The sequence below is a fragment of the Limanda limanda genome, chromosome 18 (assembly GCF_963576545.1).
Source record: "Limanda limanda chromosome 18, fLimLim1.1, whole genome shotgun sequence".
NCBI classification, from domain to species: Eukaryota; Metazoa; Chordata; class Actinopteri; order Pleuronectiformes; family Pleuronectidae; genus Limanda; species Limanda limanda.
In genome coordinates, this window is record NC_083653.1 from 11,535,017 (window position 1) to 11,552,557 (window position 17,541).

Sequence of the window (17,541 nt, forward strand, 5' to 3'; positions counted from 1 at the left end):
AAGCTTTTCAGTTTTCCTCAGCGCACACATGGAGCTCTGGGTTATTGTGGTTAGCACTCAGCTTACTGACTGTAATAGTTTGTATATGTTTTGTCCTGAAGTTAGGAGACAGTGAGGTTCAGTTGTGTATCAAACATGATATTATTTGATATTACCTCAGCGTGAAAATCTAAAACTGGATGAAGTAACGTTGCAATTGTGTGTGAATTGAGAATAATGAGGTTCATTTGTCCACACTCTGGAAAATTGTGATGCTTGGCAGAGATGTGAGAGTTGGTGACTCTCACACAGTTGTACCTTGCTATGCCTTGTTACAGATTGATGTTCTTCACCCCTAAAGAAATCCTCTTATCGGCTCTTTTCAGTGGGAAACGTTAACCATCCCTTGACCCTCGTATCAAACTGAAATATCACTGTCGCTCTTAAATCTCTGTCTGACCTGTCAGAGCCAGAATCGACCAGGCTGACTTTTATTTGCTTCACCATATTTATAAATGACACCCATAATTGGTTCTTATGTGTGTCCAGTAATTCGAGAGGCCTAAACCTGTCTACAAGGAGCTTGATGAATTAAAAGTCAAATAAGCAAGCAAAGAACAAAAGTTAAAATAATTCAAATAGATCACTAGAATAAAAAATAGCATACATAACTTTATTTTTCAGTTCCACCTTAATCAAACCCCAGTAGAGGCAGCAGTCAAATGCAATGGCTGCTGTATTTTGTTAAAGATTAACAGTGATGCATTTTATAATTTAAGCTTATTTTAAAGGGCCTGTGAAAGTAATTGATAGGACGGGATGGGAGAAATTAAAGTATTTCACAACAAATGCATTGTAGCAGCATTAAAAAAAGAATGAGTAAGTGCGTATTATAAGAAAAGTATCATCAAACTTCACACTACAGAAAATGTGCTTTATTGGATTAATTGAGCAACTAACAATAAAATAAATTGATCTACACAAGCAGCATTCAGGTTAATGGGTTGTTAATATGGCATAGCAGCACTCAACGTGCTCTGCATCTTTCCTGCTTTATTCTAAATTTGGACCAAAGTGCCTGTTCTCAACATAATTGCTTGACTGCACCACCGGCCCCTGTTGCTCGGCTGTTTATTGCACAAGGGAGAGTTTTCCTTCATTTTGAATGTAACCTGGTTACAGTGTCCTGCTTGTGTAAATTAATTCAAGCTGTGGAACACAAATATACAGTTCATCCAACAATGAATGGATTGTTCTTCTCAGTGTTGGGACACCAGTTTTAACACTGCTGAAATATTGCAGACCTAATTTATAACTTGAGAATATATGGATGGACAGTGTGTTCAAGATGTGGGACGACTGCAGAGCTGATATATCGTCTCAGAGGTTGAACCAAAGACTATTTATCTCTTGAGACATCTTTTACAGATATCAGCTTCCTGTGTTTAGAAGAGGATTGTCTTATACTGTACAGCTGTGTTGTGTGAAAACCAAAACTGATGTGACAGATATGTGTGTCCATGTTTACATTGATACCTCATTAGGAATAAACATAATTTCAGGCATAAACATGGACCTTGTGAGGACCAGTAGACCTCATGAGGAACAAAACCTCTTTGGTCCTGGTTAGTGGTAAGATATGAATTGAGGTTAGGTTAAGGTTAGTGTGGGAATTTGTCACGGTTATAGTTAAGGATAAGGTTTCGGTTAGGCTGTCCACAATGATGGAGAGAATATGCAAAGTCCTGCCCTGCATGTGTATTTGTGTGCTGAAGTTATTAGGGCAAATTTGGGGTCAATACCAACATTGTGAGGACATTTTGACGTTGTGACATGTTAGTTGGTCTTCACAAATTCAATGAGCTGATTGAGACTTGGTTTTATGGTTAGAATTAGGTCAGGGTTAGCCTAATGGAAAGGCATTTAGTTGTGATGGTCAAGGTTAGGGTAAGGGGCTAGGGGCTGCATTATGTCAATGAGTGTCCTCACAACTATAGAGAGACCTGCATGTGTGTGTGTGTATGTGGAAACCAACATCAGGGTAAATTGACTTTTTCTACCAACAATCACACACATACACACACACACACACACACACACACACACACACACACACACACACACACGCACACACACACACACACACACACAAACACACACACACTGCTTGTTATTTTTTTAAAAAGCACCACTTCATCTAACTGTTTATGCTGTAAACTTGTCAGACGTCCTCAGGAATGAACGAGCGTAATGAATATCAATGGGATACATTCTTCACTGTCTCACTGCGAAGGAATGGGCCGAATCAGACACCTACACCCCCCACTGTATACATTAAGGAATGTGTCCCCTTCGCATTACTGGACTGCCGGATTAATCTCAACCACTGTAACACGAGGAACAATTTAACGCAGGCGGCGCCTTAAAGAGCTCGGTTTTAATGAATAAATTAGTCGAGCGACGGTGTGGGAGACCTTTCAAAATAAGTGTGGGGGGGTTGGGAGTGGGCGGGGTCACATTAAAGCCTCAATCATCGTTTAATTTTCTAATATTCCAACAGGATCCAGAAAGGACGGGGTTAACAAAAACGGCAGGAATAACTTCCCCTTGTGTGAGAGAATGTTAATTGCTCTGTGTTCAGAGTCCAGTGGAAGAAGTTTGTAAGTAACGAGAAGGCAGAGAGACGACCGGGTTTTAATAAGTTGAGGTGGTCACGGTCAGGTTATAGTTCATACTGTTCCTCCCCCTGATGACTCCCAGGTACTTAAAGTGAAAGATTGGAACATTATGTTCGATGACATCACTCCAACATCCAAGGCTTGGGGGGGTTACAGCTTTATATTTTTAGATTTGTAAATGTGAAAGACAAAAAGAAGGATGAGGTAAAGTTTACAAATAGACAGTTTTTCCCGGGACAAAAAAAAATAGTTCTACTTATTAAAACATACTCACCTAGACCATAATACTGGTAGTTGGATACGTAAGCTCACTGGCACCCCCCTCCCATCTGTGGAATCCCTGTACCACAAACACACCATCACAAAAAGTATCTCTGACCTCTAACATCGAGCTCACCACCTGTTTGAACATTTACCCTGTAGGAGGCGCTACAGATCCTTATCCACCAAATCCCAGCATTTCAAAAATTTACTTTTTTCCATGTGGATATGATCTTTTCCAAGAGAAATAATTCCACCCACTTATGTGTGGTCATCAATAAACAATTCTGATCCTGAGTCTGATTCTGAACTTTGACAATTTTAGAAGCTCTCCTTGTATTTTTCACTCTTAATCTCTTGATACCTGACTTCTGTTTTACGCTCGTCTTGATTTTCATTTCTTTTTGACGTCAAATGCAAAGAGTGGATGAGACGACCGCTCAAGGTCAACGGCACATATATGAATATTTACGTTCACATTCGATACACAGACCGCCAGGAGAAGGGTGCAGTGACAGCTGGGCTCCTGGAACGGGCAGGAGCTCATGCAGCGCTGCATACTGATCAGGGATGATGAGCTTTCTTGTTGGGGTTGGGAGTGGGGGGGGGACTAACATTAGACTCACACAGCACAAGGCCGTTACTCGAGCTGCCAGGTGTTACAGCTGTGTGAAACGTAATTGAGCGTTTGACTGTCCAGTGAAAAGGTTTATGTGACTGTGAGTTCATTTCGCTGAGAGATTGCATCTTCCCGCTCGCGCTGTGGGATTTCGTCAATTATTCAGATTCTTCATAAACAACCGTTCTCTTAAAGCTAATCAGATTCCCGTCCCTTTAACCAGTGGAGACGCAGAGTCTAAAAACAACACTGGATGGTCATATTTCAGCTCACATAGCGTAGGCCAGCAGTATCCTTCAGTACTTCTTTACTGCACCAGTTCACATATAATTACATTTCCCCGTAGTTACCGGTGCCCAAGGCTCATCATTGAGCACAACCATGGTAGTCAATTACCAGATACAATTGGAGAGTGTGCTGGGTTTGTTTGCTACCTCATGGCTTTAAGGCTCTGTTGCTTTAAGGCTCTGTTACAGGAAATGCATTGACACACAGAGAGTCATATATCAGGGGGAAATATCAATCTATTAGATTGTTTTCTAAAAACCTTCCCAATCAGCCCAAAGGAAGCCGTCAGGCCTCCCCCATAAATTGTATGCGCAGATTTATTTTGCATCTGGCTTCATCAAATAAAACACCATTAACACAAAAGGTCCTTTTTCGAAATGTATAAATACAGACGCCCCTCTCGCCCTCTTACTTGTCTCCATCGTTTTCCTGAGTGTTATGTTCGGCATGTGGTTAGTATTGAATCAGGAGATATTAACATACTGCAGAGTCTAGGACACTTATGTCAGCAGTTACAGCCGTGGAGTCGCCGAAGAGGCTTTACATTTTCCAGCATTTGACACAAAGGCTGACACAGGCCTGATCCCGACGGCTTCCATCGATCTCCAGCAGAACTCAGGAGACCAGCAGCCTTTATCATTACATATTGATTTCCCTGCGAGTTCATGTAAAGTGCAGAAGTCTGGCCCAGTGGCTCAATATTATGGAAATAATGTGTTCTTTAGAATGGAACACTTTAAGTCTTTCGCTCCATAAAATATACACGTTCTCTTTGTGTGTGTCAGTGGTAGAACAGTGTACAAAATCCATTCTGTCTTATTTTTTTCCTGCTATAGGTGGATTTGTATTAAAGCCTGAAGCATTTGGAAAATTCATACAATTGTGGTTCTTTCTGTAAGTCAAGCATTGTATTCTCAGACAAGTTGCCTGAAATAAACAATAACTTTTCGTTTGAATTTTTGGATTTGTCATGAGGGAAACGAAAGGTAAAACACATAAGACATGACTTAATTTTCCCATTAATTAAAGTCCTCCATATATATTGATACTGACCTCATGAATCCTTACAATATAAATAATAAATCCTCTGAATTAAAGTTATTCATACAATAGCTTCACACGGATATTTTACTGACTTTTCCCTCTTTACCTCTCTTTAGAGGACACAATTATTAAGTGGGATTAGTTTAGCTCTGCTTTCCTTTATAGTCTGTGTCAGAGAACAGATGAATTGATGTTGAATAATATAAGATAATGTCATATCAAATCCTGAATCATTTGACAACTGCGATACATCTCCCCTCCCTTTTGTTGCTTATCTACTTTAGCTGCTCATTTTGCTAAATGATTTGCAGACATGTCCTGTCACCGTTTCGAGAGCCCTCACATCTATTGGACCAGACACTCCGGCTTGATGGACTCCACTAATTTAATGACATCAAAGCCCAGGAGAGAAAAAAACCATGTGCATGAGGAGCCTGATGTCAAGCGAACACCATTGAAGACAGCAGCATCATCCAGAGATGAAAGTGCTTGATGGTTGATGTGCGTGAGTTTTTTTTTTTATCCCAGCGGACAAGCGCAGGGTTTACCCTCACAAGACGCTAATGATGTGTTACCTTCTGCAGGGATCAGTCATCAATCTGTGCACGAGCCGCCGATGCCCGTCATTATTCCTCTGTGAGGCAGCTGTGACGAGCAGGAGGAGGAGACAGGGTGATCAGGCCTCCTCACCTTTACCCCACACGGCTTGTCATCTGCTGTTAACATCCCGGCTCCTGATAAAGCAGAGCTGCTTATCAGTCCTATTAAATGTGAGCCGTATTAATAGTTATTCCCTCAGATTGTGCATGTGGGGTAGATTGGGATTCAATTATTAGCTGTATCCCTTAATACCCACTTTAGGAGAGGCGGTGGACTAGTGGCAGAAACATGGACTATGGGCAGAAAAGGTCTCTGGTTCGTCTCTGGTTTGACTCCACGGAGAAACAACAAAAAGGCAAACCTGGATTGATCTGTCCAAAAATCCAAGAGGATTCTCCCTACCCTGTCTAGTGCCCCTGAGCAAGGCACCTTACTCCCCCAACATCTGCTCCCCGGGCGCTGTACATGGCTGCCCACTGGTCTGTGTGTGTCCTGCACCAGATGGGTTAAAAGCAGAGGTTAAATTTCCAAATAAATGTATTTTAATCTTACTTTAAATTGCTCGTGCTCAACAGATGGATTCTTTGGATATATTGATAAATTATACAATCCATCGCTGATCCTTTTGGTTTAGCTGCCAGAACTGGAAAGTCAAGAAACTCAGGCAATTGGCTGAATAATTTTTAAGTTTGGAAGAAGTCGCATCATCCCTGACATATCCAGATTGGGGTGGTGGTGGCCTAGGGGTCACAATGAGGTCATTCACAACATGCCCTCCTCTAGTGTATTTGTCGAAAAAAAAAATTGAAGTCCCATTTTATCCATTTATGGTTAAGGAATGATCTTTTTGCTTTTTATTGTTAGTCTGTCTGTATGTTATAATAATAATAATTACTTTATTTATAAAGCACTTATCTGAACAAGGTTGCAAAAAAATAACGGTGCGAATAAAGATACATCTGACTGCCTATTGGCTTGTATGGCAGTGCTATGAAAGATCAGATATCATTATCTCTGTGACCCGAATACATGTGTGTGTAATGCCACTCGGAAAATGTGTGCTATGTTTTGAGGATTCATTGTTCTGCTGTCAAGGTGAACGTTGCATCCAGGAACCAGTTTCATTGCAGTTTATGAGTCCAATAGCGACATCATTTAAAACGATGTAACACTGACCTCTGCAGGACAATGGGAGTATGGTAACTCTTATTTCGACAGCATAGGCTGAACAGGCTCAACTGCCATTAAAATAGTATAACTGAAATTCATAAATAGGACTCATACCACGGTATGGGGCCGGTGAGATATCTAATGATGGGATGGAGTGAATTTGTTTAATGTACCCTTTAGGAAATAAAAGATGCACTTTCTGTTGATACAAGTCGCTGCTGATTCTAAGTTCATTCACATCCATACTCATTAATCTTACTCACTTTATATTAATATTATTAAACTCTCTTTCCCCCTCACAATTCAAAGGGCGCTTTATCGACTTTATCAAGTGATACAACTTCTTCACAACGTCTCTCAACCACCAGAATGTGAAAAAACATTTTGCACGTTCTGGCTGTGTGGCATTTGAGGAATGCTGACACACACTTCCTGTTTCCGCTCCTCTCAGGAAATGGCAGACTTTAATCCCACTCTGCTCTCTTATCTCAGAGATGCTGTCTGAGCCCCCACAGGAAGGGTTTTCCTCAGGGGGTGGGGGGGTTCCTGTACGCCGCTGTTTACTCTCACACTCGGTGCTGAGATAAACATGCATCATAAAGTTTGTGCTTTAAATTTAAGCATTTGGATGGTTCTCTTTTCTGCAACTTTGTGTTGAACATATTTCGAAATTAGATTTAAAAAAAACTTGGTTTCTATCAGTGGAAAAGTGGTTTTTGAATGTCGTTGTGCATGCAGACCCACTTCCGAGTGGCTTCATAATCTCACTGCTGAGGACAGAAATTCGGTGAAATTGTCTAATACACAGTTATTCCAATTTGAGGAATGGAATTCAAAAAAAAAAAAAAAAATTCTAAATCATGTTAATATTTTTATTTAGAAAAACACTTTTAAAGTCCATTTATTTATATATCCACTGAATGATTGAAATAATAAAAAGTGCAAGTATTGTGCATGTAATCTCAGGCCAGTTGTGTCTGTTTCATACAAACATTAAATCTATAGCTGTTCATGCTTATTTTTTAACATTTCTATGTATCGTCTGTTTATTAGTCATCTATAGTAGGAGGACAGTAGGAAAATTAAAATTTTCTGTTTTCTGATATTGACATAAGCTCCTTCAGTCTTACAGCTGCTAGAGACGGAAGGAGCCATAAATAAGAAGCTTTAATATTCCCTCATAAAGTAGAAGAAAAAATGTGTCCATTCGTAATGTTAAAAAAAAAAAAAAAAAATGGATCGATCCAAGGGAGAATTGTTTGATCCTCCATCCGTTCAAGTCTCACTTCTGTTTTTATCGGCAGGAACCATTTAGTCTTTGCTTTCTTCACGGCTGCGACTCATATTGTCCCTCTGTGGCGATGAAGAAGTCATTCAGCATGTTCTGCAGGAATTCAAAAGTGGGCCGTTCCTCAGGCGCCTGTTTCCAGCAGGTCATCATCATGTCGTAGAGCTCCTCGGGACAGCCCTCCGGACAAGGCATCCGGTACGAGAGGTCCAGGCTCCTGATAACCTCCGGGTTGGTCATCCCTGATTAGGAGGAGAAAGACAAGCTAGTGTGAGATCTTAATAAACTTAAGGTAATTTGCAGCAAACAAGACAGCCACATAGCACTTTGATTGGTTGGATTACCATATAGTTCTTTACTATCTATATTCTGCATAACATCCACATATTAATGTATTGCTCTGGTCCTGTACCTGGGTAAGGTATTCTTCCATAGGTGACTATTTCTGTGAGGAGGATCCCAAAGGACCACACGTCCGACTTGATGCTGAATGTGCCAAAGTTGATGGCCTCTGGCGCCGTCCATTTGATGGGAAATTTAGCCCCTGGTTGTCAGGAAGAAAGGGGAGAAAAACAAATGGAACCTCCTGTTGAATTGGCTGGTGACTGAAGAAGCTGTACGTGTGAGTGTGAGTGTGCATGTGTGTGTTATTTCCTCTTAACATGAGGTGAATAGATGATATGACAAGAAATTACAGATATCTTGATATATATCTGATGACTGTCAACACGGACAACAGGTTCTATACCTTTGGTTATATTTGTCCTTTCTGTGTCAATGCTGGCAAATATTATGTGTTACAATGTATTTCACTCAATTCACTGGATTAGTTGAGATATTTCATACTCTCCTGATTATTTTGTAAAACAAATGTTTTGCATGTACGAAAACACAATATATATATATATATCACAATGTAAAATGAAGATAAGACAATTCTTTATAAAATCTGGGACATTTGAAACAACAGCAAGGCAATCATTTACATCAGTAAAGTAATACGTTAAATGAATTACTAATAAGTGTAAGAATAAAGAAATATAGAAAAATATAAATGGGTTAAAAAAAAATACACATAAAGAATTGCGATTTTAAGATTTTATCCATAGCTCCTATTATTGCTTTTCCTCTACAGCACATGACAACAATTGCATAAGAGCGACAGCATGTTTTTAGACTGGTTAAAATAATGCACATCTAACTTCGGAGCCGTAGCTGCTATTATTTGTTGTTTTTAATGTTATTAATCTCTTAATTTATTTTTATGCATTTTTCTCCCGGTTTAGCAACCTTGGATGACTTTATATTATTTAATTAAATAGTGATTGCAGAATTTATGGTGTACCACAAACACACCATCACTAGTTGAGATTACAGTTCCACACCATGTGCTTGTGAGGTACTTGCAACCAAGCTCTCTCTTTTAAGCTGATAATTGATGTTGGTTGCATTTCAACAATAGGTGTACGTTCCTTGTGGTGTATTTTTGCCATATTAATGCAATGTTATGTAATTTAGACTTTTTGTTGGAGAGGTAGTTTGTTTAGTGCGTGGTCACATCCGCCCCAGGGTGAAGGAGTCTTAAAGAATTTCAAAAATTCTGTCTGTGGCCGTGGACTCATTTATTGAACCATATTTGAACGACGAGGCGTGCCTTACCTTCATGAGCTGTGTATTCCGTCTCAATGATCCTGGCCAGGCCAAAGTCTGCTATCTTACAGTGCAGGGTCTCATTGACCAGTATGTTGGCCGCACGCACGTCTCTGTGGATGTAGTGCTTCTTCTCGATGTACGCCATACCCTCAGCTATCTGTCAAATTGAAAAAATCCGAAAAAGAGCATTAGAAACAGGACAATAGGAAAATTAACATATCAAATGCTAAATTAATATATGGTTTATTTACGACGGACAAATACATTTGACTTATACAAGTGTTTATTTATTCGATGCTAAGTGGATTATTATAAAACAGAGGAAACAGAAAGTATTTTTTAATCCATAAAATTTAGCAAGAAATTTGAAAATTGCACTTGAAATATATACATTTTATAGTATGTGTTGAATAATGGAGATTTTGTGAAGACATAGGTCTATTTTCTCTGCTCAGTGTGTACGGTAGAGGAGCACAAAAAGGATGTGACAACTCTCAGGCCGTCAACATGCTTCTGCGTTCTGAGGGAGCTCAGTGTGAGTGGGTAAAAAAAAAAAAACATTTCCTGTCCGGATGTTAATAATTGATGCAGGGCGAGGCTTTGAGCCAGACGAGCAGAGGCCCCCATCAGAAAACCTCACAGCTACTGCTGACATTTTCCATGTGTATTTACATCCTGGCCCGTGTCAGAGTTACTATATACAACAGACAGTAACTTTAGAACACCTCGCATTTAAAAATAGTCTATGAGTTCAGAAATAACGTCCGGTTGTTTGTTTGTGGTAAAGTATGCAAAAATGTGTGGTGTCATGACAGCAGCAAAGAAAAGGGCTAAAGATACACAGAAATGTTATGGGTTGGCAATAAAAAAAGGAAATGTAACAAACATTATAAAGACTTTAAGATTATAATTATATATTTCTTTACCTGCGCTGACATGTCTATCAGCTTTTTGAGCTGCAGCTTCTTTCCGTCGTCTGTTTTCAGAAAGTCCAGGAGACATCCTGCGAGTAAGAAAATAAGAAAAAAGAGAAGTGACTCCATCAGATAAAAAAATTAAAGATGATCGAGTGGAAACTTCAGTTTCATAGTACAGTTAAAGTCTTTCAGTTATGCAGAAAGGCAGATTGTGACATACGGAGAGGAATCAAATTTAAATTATGTTGTTAAGTATGGAGCCATAATGTTTTTAAGGCCCTGCTTGGTATAACATCGTTGGTGGAGTTCTGGGAGGTTATGTTTTCAACCCGTGTCTGTTTGTTTGGTTGGTTGGTTTATTTGCAAGATTACACAAAAACAACTGGATGGATTTCCTGAGGGAAGACATTAAATATTGGTACAGATCTGGATCAGGTGGCAGATGCAGGAATTCCTTTTCTCCTTCTTTGGTTTCTCAGAGTTAGGCTGTCTCCTGAGTGACATCATAAGTGTTTCATTCTGTGGTTTAAGAATGTTTAAATTAAAACGAAAAAAAATTACGGAACGTAGTGAAATGCAATAATCACAGAATTGAATCAACTACCGGATAACATAGTTTTGAAATCCCTGGTCAAATATAAAACATTTTCTTCCTCTTATTTGTTCTCAGTTTTCTTTATCTAATGCTATCTTGTACTATTTGAAGAAATATTTAAAGATATTTATCTAACTATTTATAGACAATTTAGAGAATAATCCAGAAATTGTTTTTTTTGCTGTCGCTGGATATTTTAGGGCACATTTACTTTTAGGGCACATTTACTTTAAAAATAAGAATAAAACTGAAACCCTGTTTATTCAGTGTATTACCATTGATCATGAACTCAGTGACGATGAGAATGGGCTCCTTCGTGACCACAGCGTGGAGACGCACCAGCCGTTCATGCTGCAGCCGCTTCATGAGGTTGGCCTCCTCGAGGAAGGCCTGAGGCTCCATTGTTCCCTCTTTCAACGTCTTTATGGCCACCTTTTGGCTGTTCTTGTAGAAACCTGTAGTAAGGATCATAAGCAGTGTGACACACACTGTACTGTCTCTGTTCATCAAATGTCTCCGGTGACGTTAGCAGCTTTCTCTCACCCATCCACACTTCTCCGAACTGCCCGGCTCCCAGCTTCTTCACCATTTTCAGCGTCTCTCTGGGAATCTCCCATTCGTCCTGTGCCCACGGCAGCTGGAGTTCATTGGGAGTACAGGGGGCATACAGTCGCCGACACAGACCATCAGGGATACCTGAGCCCAAAGGTGACACATATGATAATAAACAGCTTTTCTTTGGGATTTTATTGCTGCTGTGATACAATGTATTGTCACTGAAACACAACAGGGTTTGTGAGCTCTCGTGTCCTCAACAGTCTTGAAAGTGTTTCTGTGTGGGAGCTGATGTAAGGCTCATAAGTCGCTGTGCATTGGCAGCTAATTCTAGAGATTTGGCCCTATTATCTTGTGGTTTAGTCGCAGGAGTGGAAAGACTCACACAGGAAATGCATAACACACCACAAGGGTCTAGCTTGTTTGTGCATACGTCTCTTCTGCGGCGTGTGAACAGTAAACAGAGCTCAAATCACCTTATTCAAGTTCTCTCCCAATTTTCAGTTTTTTTGTAACTTTACTCACGGCTGTAGTATGTGACCAGCTCCTGTAGTGATGGGAACGTGGTGGAAGGAGAGATGTAGAAGCCGCCTTTGTCCAGAGTGCGGATCTTGTAGTGTTTCACCATGTCTCCTTCTCCTGCTACATGATCTCTGATTGACAGTGAGAACGACCCTGAAGGGCAAAGCACACAGATGGTTCAGGTTCTGCGTCCTGAGACGTGGTGCCACTGACATTTGTATTTGTGTCGGATCAGATAAAGAGACTGATGGTGAGTCACCTTTACAGGTCTCGCTCTCTCGAACTAGAAAAGCACCGGGTTTATTACCAGGCGCCAAAAGCATTCGCTCAGTCTCCCGCCGACTCAAGTTCTTGAAATACCATCTAAGGAAGAGAGAACAATTATTTCTGAAACTTTGCAGCAGTGATGGATTATATCTGCCACTAGTGATGTGTTAAAATGTGTTGCTTACTTTTCCACCTCCAGCGTATCTGCTCTGGCTACGTAATTACACGGTATTAAGCCCTCCTGTCCCGTCGCCAGCAATCTCGCCCGCCACCATTCTCCATTTCTTCGAATAAACAGTGGATGATCAGTTGTTGGGTTGTTTTTTTTCACTGTTGGAGGGTAAACACTGAATCGTATCGGGACCATGTGATGAGACTTACTCTTGCAGAACCTTAAGTTGGTCTCCTTTCTTGAAAGGCAGATCGTTTTCGTTGTTGCCATTGAAGTCGTGCTGTGCCACAAACACGTAATCATCTAAAGTCAGGCGGGGAGAACAGTTAGAGGAAGCGGTTCACGAAGCAATTTCACTTTATAATACTCAATTTAAAATTTTTCTTTCGGCACGTTTCTGTGCATAATCCTCTAATCCACGGTAAAATAAAATAATGTATTCAAATTACTTTGTTACTATTCTTCTCTAGACAATAAGAATTCTGTATTTTTTGACACTATCTTTGACATAGAACACACTTTCTTCTCATCTCTCACGAGTAATCTCATCTATCACCCAGAAGAGGACAGAGGAAACACAGCTGAGATCTCTATCACTGGACCTAACCTCACAGCAACAGTTTAAACAAAATTGAACGCCGGCCTGTTTTTTCAGAAAGTGTAGAAAATCGTGTTATGTGAGTTCAGTGTCATTACCTTTCTCCAAATAGTTATTTCCACTTTGTGCCTAAAGAACAGAAGAAGTTGTTTTTTGACATGAACATTCATAGTGAGCCGGTAGTTAATGAAAAATTATCACAAAGTCAGAACAGATAATTTTCAAATCACAGTAGATAGTTTTATTTCCTCCACCAAGGAGATGGTGTTTTTATCACGATATCAAGTTTTTCCTTAGAGCGTTCTACTTACAGTGACATTCTGGGAGTTTGAGGCCGGAGAGTTGTGTTTTGCTTTGTAGAAGTCGCCTGCGTTGACTCGCCTCTGGTCACTCCAAGCACAGCCCATCCTTAATATATATAAAATTGAAATAGTCACCTTCTACAGTTACACCACATACTAATAACAAGACAGGTGCAACACACATGTTAGTTGTTTATGTTCATACCTGATGAAGCAGATGTTTTCAGCCTCCACTCCTCTCACTGCAGGGCCTTGTCTCTGAGTTCATCCCCGGTGCTAAATGAATGAATGTAACACACTGTGAACTGCTAAATAATACCACCCTGTTGTTACCATGTCTATTTATGCACAGAATAAATTGGCTTTCATATGAGGAAGTGGAAAAATAGGTTTACAGACTTGGATGGTGCCGTTTGCATATACAGTTTACACCACACTGTCATGTCAGAGACATAAATAGAGGAAGGATATTGTGAATTTGTTCTTTGTTTGGCGTCAATGTGAAACTACCAATGTATTTCATGTGTCACTGCTGTTCCTGAGTTTGTTAAAGCGGCTCCGTGAGATGTTTAGGATAAATACTGATCATAATTTCAATCGAATGGTCCAGTGTCCTGAGAGCACATTTCAATGATTGAATAATTAGCCGTTAGAAAGGAATCTTTATTTCCCACAAAAGTTAAAGTTTACCCTTGTACATTCAAAAACGACAAGTTCAACTGTTCATTATAATTTCCATTTTTAATATGCCACAAAAAAGCGACTGTGATGAGGACAATCTTTATTGCTCTTCTGTTGCCTTGACTTTTCAATAATGTGTGACTAAACTATAACGGTAATATTATATGTGGCACCGCTGTTGAGAAATGACAATTTAACAAATCTATATTTAAGTGTAACATTAAATGTTTAAGTGCGACGTGTGTTTTCATTGTTACTGACCTATGCTGCAACAGCTTCATAGTATGAATCTTGTCATTGTGCTATTTTCACAAACACTAGAAATTGTATTTGTCTCTCATTTTAATTGTACACACATTTTTCACCACATCATTACAGTAACTGTACCTGTGTACCACCTGTCAGTCGTGTAAAGTGAGATAGTCGTACAGTACCTTGACCTCGTCCCCCCGGCTGCAGTCGACAAAAGTACTCCACATGTTAAGAAGTCTCAAGTTCCTCATCGAAAAGGGCTTGTCAGTCTCTCTCTCTCTCTCTCCCCCCCCCCCTCTCTCTCTCTCTCTCTACCCCCCCCCCCCCCCTCTCATGGGAACTACACTGACTTTACAGTAAAGAGGTAACAGTTTATTTATATTGTTTGGTCATTCCGTCTCTTGCCCCCCCCCCCCAGCTGGTCCTCTAACAAAATGACTAAACATTGAAGACTTAACTTTCACCAGATTGTCGTGTGTGAAATGAACGAATATAGTCTCATCTTTGACCTACAGACTAAGATGAGACTATTTCTAATTGTGTGTGAGTTTTATTTTTTTGTACTGCAAGTCATTTTGATCTTCGGCGGTAAAGGGGGCTGGGCTGTGCTGTGCTGTGCTGTGCAAGTGTCCGAGTGAGTGTTGGTGAGTGTTGGTGAGTGTGGTCGAGGGCTGGGTACTGAGAGCAGGGTTTCCATGACGTACGCCTCAGTTCCTCTTTTCTGTTTATGTCTACACTAAGACTTTTCTAATGAATAAACCTCAATACATTTTTGCAATACAGTAGTTTGGAAGAGTGGTACACATCAACACCACTAGATGGACTAGTGGGCAAGTAATGAGTCAAACCCAGAATAAAGGGAGTGCTCATTGGAAGATTGGAAGTGTTTCTTTCATGTACACTATATGCAATGTCAAAAGTAAATTATTCTCGAAGGCTATCAGATCTGTAAATAATGTTCTTATCTTATTTATTAGACTTTTTCTGAAGCGTACGTGTATCTTGAGTTTTTTTTGTTGAGGAAAGTGTTTATTTCCTTACAAACCTGCTTTGACCTATTACCTGCTGAACAAAGACTCTAACACCACATGGGTAGAGCTCCTTATTATACAGAAAGTTGTATGTATAGTCTGCACTAATACTCTAATTACTCTAATACTCTAACTGTAATATATAAGTAGTGCTGAGGTCTGTGCAGCAGAATCAATAACCTCTAAAGACTTTTTAGTGAGATTATTTTAAGAGCTATTGTACTAAGGACAGACACCATTCATATTTAATAGTGTTTTAAAATATTTTTTTATTATCACTATTATGTTGGGAAACTTGCAAATGCATTAATACGCTGCAAGTGCTTAATACATAATACGTACATTTTTAATGGTAAAATAAACCTACTTGTGGTGTGAATGTATGTGCAACAGAAACATTTTTGTCATGTATTTTGTACTGGGAAGACGTTGTGTATCATAATACTCACCCTTACTGTTAGTGCTGCATGAGGACGATACCTAAAATACAGATCTGGTTTATTTCCTCTTAATCACTAGTGCTTTGATTTGTTTAATCTCTGTGGAGACTGTATTTACCTCCAGGACCATTGTGCGGTCCATGGTTGAGGGATTATGAACCATATACTCAACTGGTTTCTGAGGTTCCCCTTACATGACACCAGATGGCACTGAAAGTCACCAAAAGTGTGTTTCTTTCAAGACACTTCCACTTTCCCCTGTACTCTCACACCATGTCTATTATTAGATCACCACCAAATTGACTTAAAAGATTCAATAAAGTGCTGCATCCTCTGTATGTGGAGCCGAGGACAGTGTGCGGATGTGGAATCGAGCCGATGTGCGGTCAATCTATCAAAGCACAACAATGCTTTGGTTTTTCACACCAGCTAACCAGCTCTTTCCTATTGTCACCTTGATAGGCAGCGGTGGAGGGAATTCACCCATTTCCATCGGACAGTAAACACAACACAATATGACCCCCCCCCTCAAATGAATCAAAGAACTTTATAAGGAAGATATCATTCAGAGTAAGTTGTACCCTCTAAGTGCGGGGAACAATAAATCTTACAGCACCGGAAGTGTTTGTTTCCTATGGGGGGGGGGGGGGGGGGCCTTTATAATACATGCAGTGTGGGGATATTACTCTCTGGGCAAGACTTCACAGGTTTCTGTTTGGACCACCTGTGCTGTGTGTGGGGACCGTGTTGTGCTGGAGTTCTCTGAATGAACAACCTCACTTCACTGCACACAAACACACACACCCCCCCACACACACACAGACACACACACACACACACATTCTTACACACACAGGCTGCAGGTGCATGGTGATTGTTATTGAGTGCGTCCTGGTTACTAACCGCTGTTTCTCTTTATACTCTCGTCTTCTGGTTTCCCATCAGCCCTTGTTTTCTTCCCAGGGCTGTGCGGATGCTTGTGTACAGCTCTGCTGGGGTCCCCAGACATTGCATCCTGCCTGCAGAAGGGTCATAAGTGGCCCCACAGGATAACCTGAACAACAGTGGGAAAGAAAGGGAGCGTGGGTCTCCTTCACTAACGCAGTCCTGACCACCCCTGTGCCAAAAGCATACATGGTGCCAACGGCTGCTTTCAGCTCCCATTATTAATGTGAGTGTGCAGTGCATGTGACGGAAAATGTCCCGCTTGGGTGTGTGTTTTACATTTGTGTGTGTGGGTTCAGCTTTCTATATATTCAACATGAAGATTAGAATTTGAATATTATCTAGAAGCTGTACTCTAAGTGCTAGTTAAAGTATTAGAAAGTGTTTATTATAACGTAGACACACCACACACACACACACACACACACACACACACACACACACACACACACACACAAATAAACAAACACACACACAACAAATAACCTTGTACTTCTACCTTAGTTAGGACACTACACAGGTATAATGCATTCCCAAGCCCAACATCCTTACTTTCCCAAAATGTCCTCACTCCATATATTTTAGGCTCAAAATGGTCCTCACATAGACATCAATATAAGCAATACACACACAAACGCACACATGCATGCACGCTCACCTATCATCACGAACACACTTTCCTCA

General features: G+C 40.3%; 1 protein-coding gene across 1 annotated transcript; it reads right to left on the reverse strand.

The window, feature by feature from the left end:
* Nucleotides 1-7,542: 7,542 nt before the first annotated feature.
* Nucleotides 7,543-14,672, reverse strand: blk (BLK proto-oncogene, Src family tyrosine kinase). Its single transcript, XM_061091331.1, has 14 exons — nucleotides 14,624-14,672; nucleotides 13,714-13,784; nucleotides 13,518-13,614; nucleotides 13,305-13,335; nucleotides 12,818-12,911; nucleotides 12,622-12,720; nucleotides 12,429-12,532; nucleotides 12,173-12,322; nucleotides 11,636-11,788; nucleotides 11,368-11,547; nucleotides 10,507-10,583; nucleotides 9,587-9,737; nucleotides 8,340-8,471; nucleotides 7,543-8,169 (listed from the first exon to the last, which is right to left on the reverse strand). Exons 3-14 carry the CDS (start codon nucleotides 13,611-13,613, stop codon nucleotides 7,967-7,969), a joined length of 1,470 nt encoding a protein of 489 aa, XP_060947314.1. The 5' UTR covers nucleotide 13,614; nucleotides 13,714-13,784; nucleotides 14,624-14,672; the 3' UTR covers nucleotides 7,543-7,966.
* Nucleotides 14,673-17,541: the final 2,869 nt, after the last annotated feature.

Bases quoted from the DNA above. Each gene is read 5' to 3' on its own strand.
- blk (XM_061091331.1), bottom strand. From the start codon at position 13,613: ATGGGCTGTGCTTGGAGTGACCAGAGGCGAGTCAACGCAGGCGACTTC. The intron at 13,336-13,517 runs GTAAGTAGAACG...TCTGTTCTTTAG, and splicing joins CAAACTCCCAGAATGTCACT to GCACAAAGTGGAAATAACTA. The intron at 12,533-12,621 runs GTAAGCAACACA...TCTCTTCCTTAG, and splicing joins GATACGCTGGAGGTGGAAAA to ATGGTATTTCAAGAACTTGA.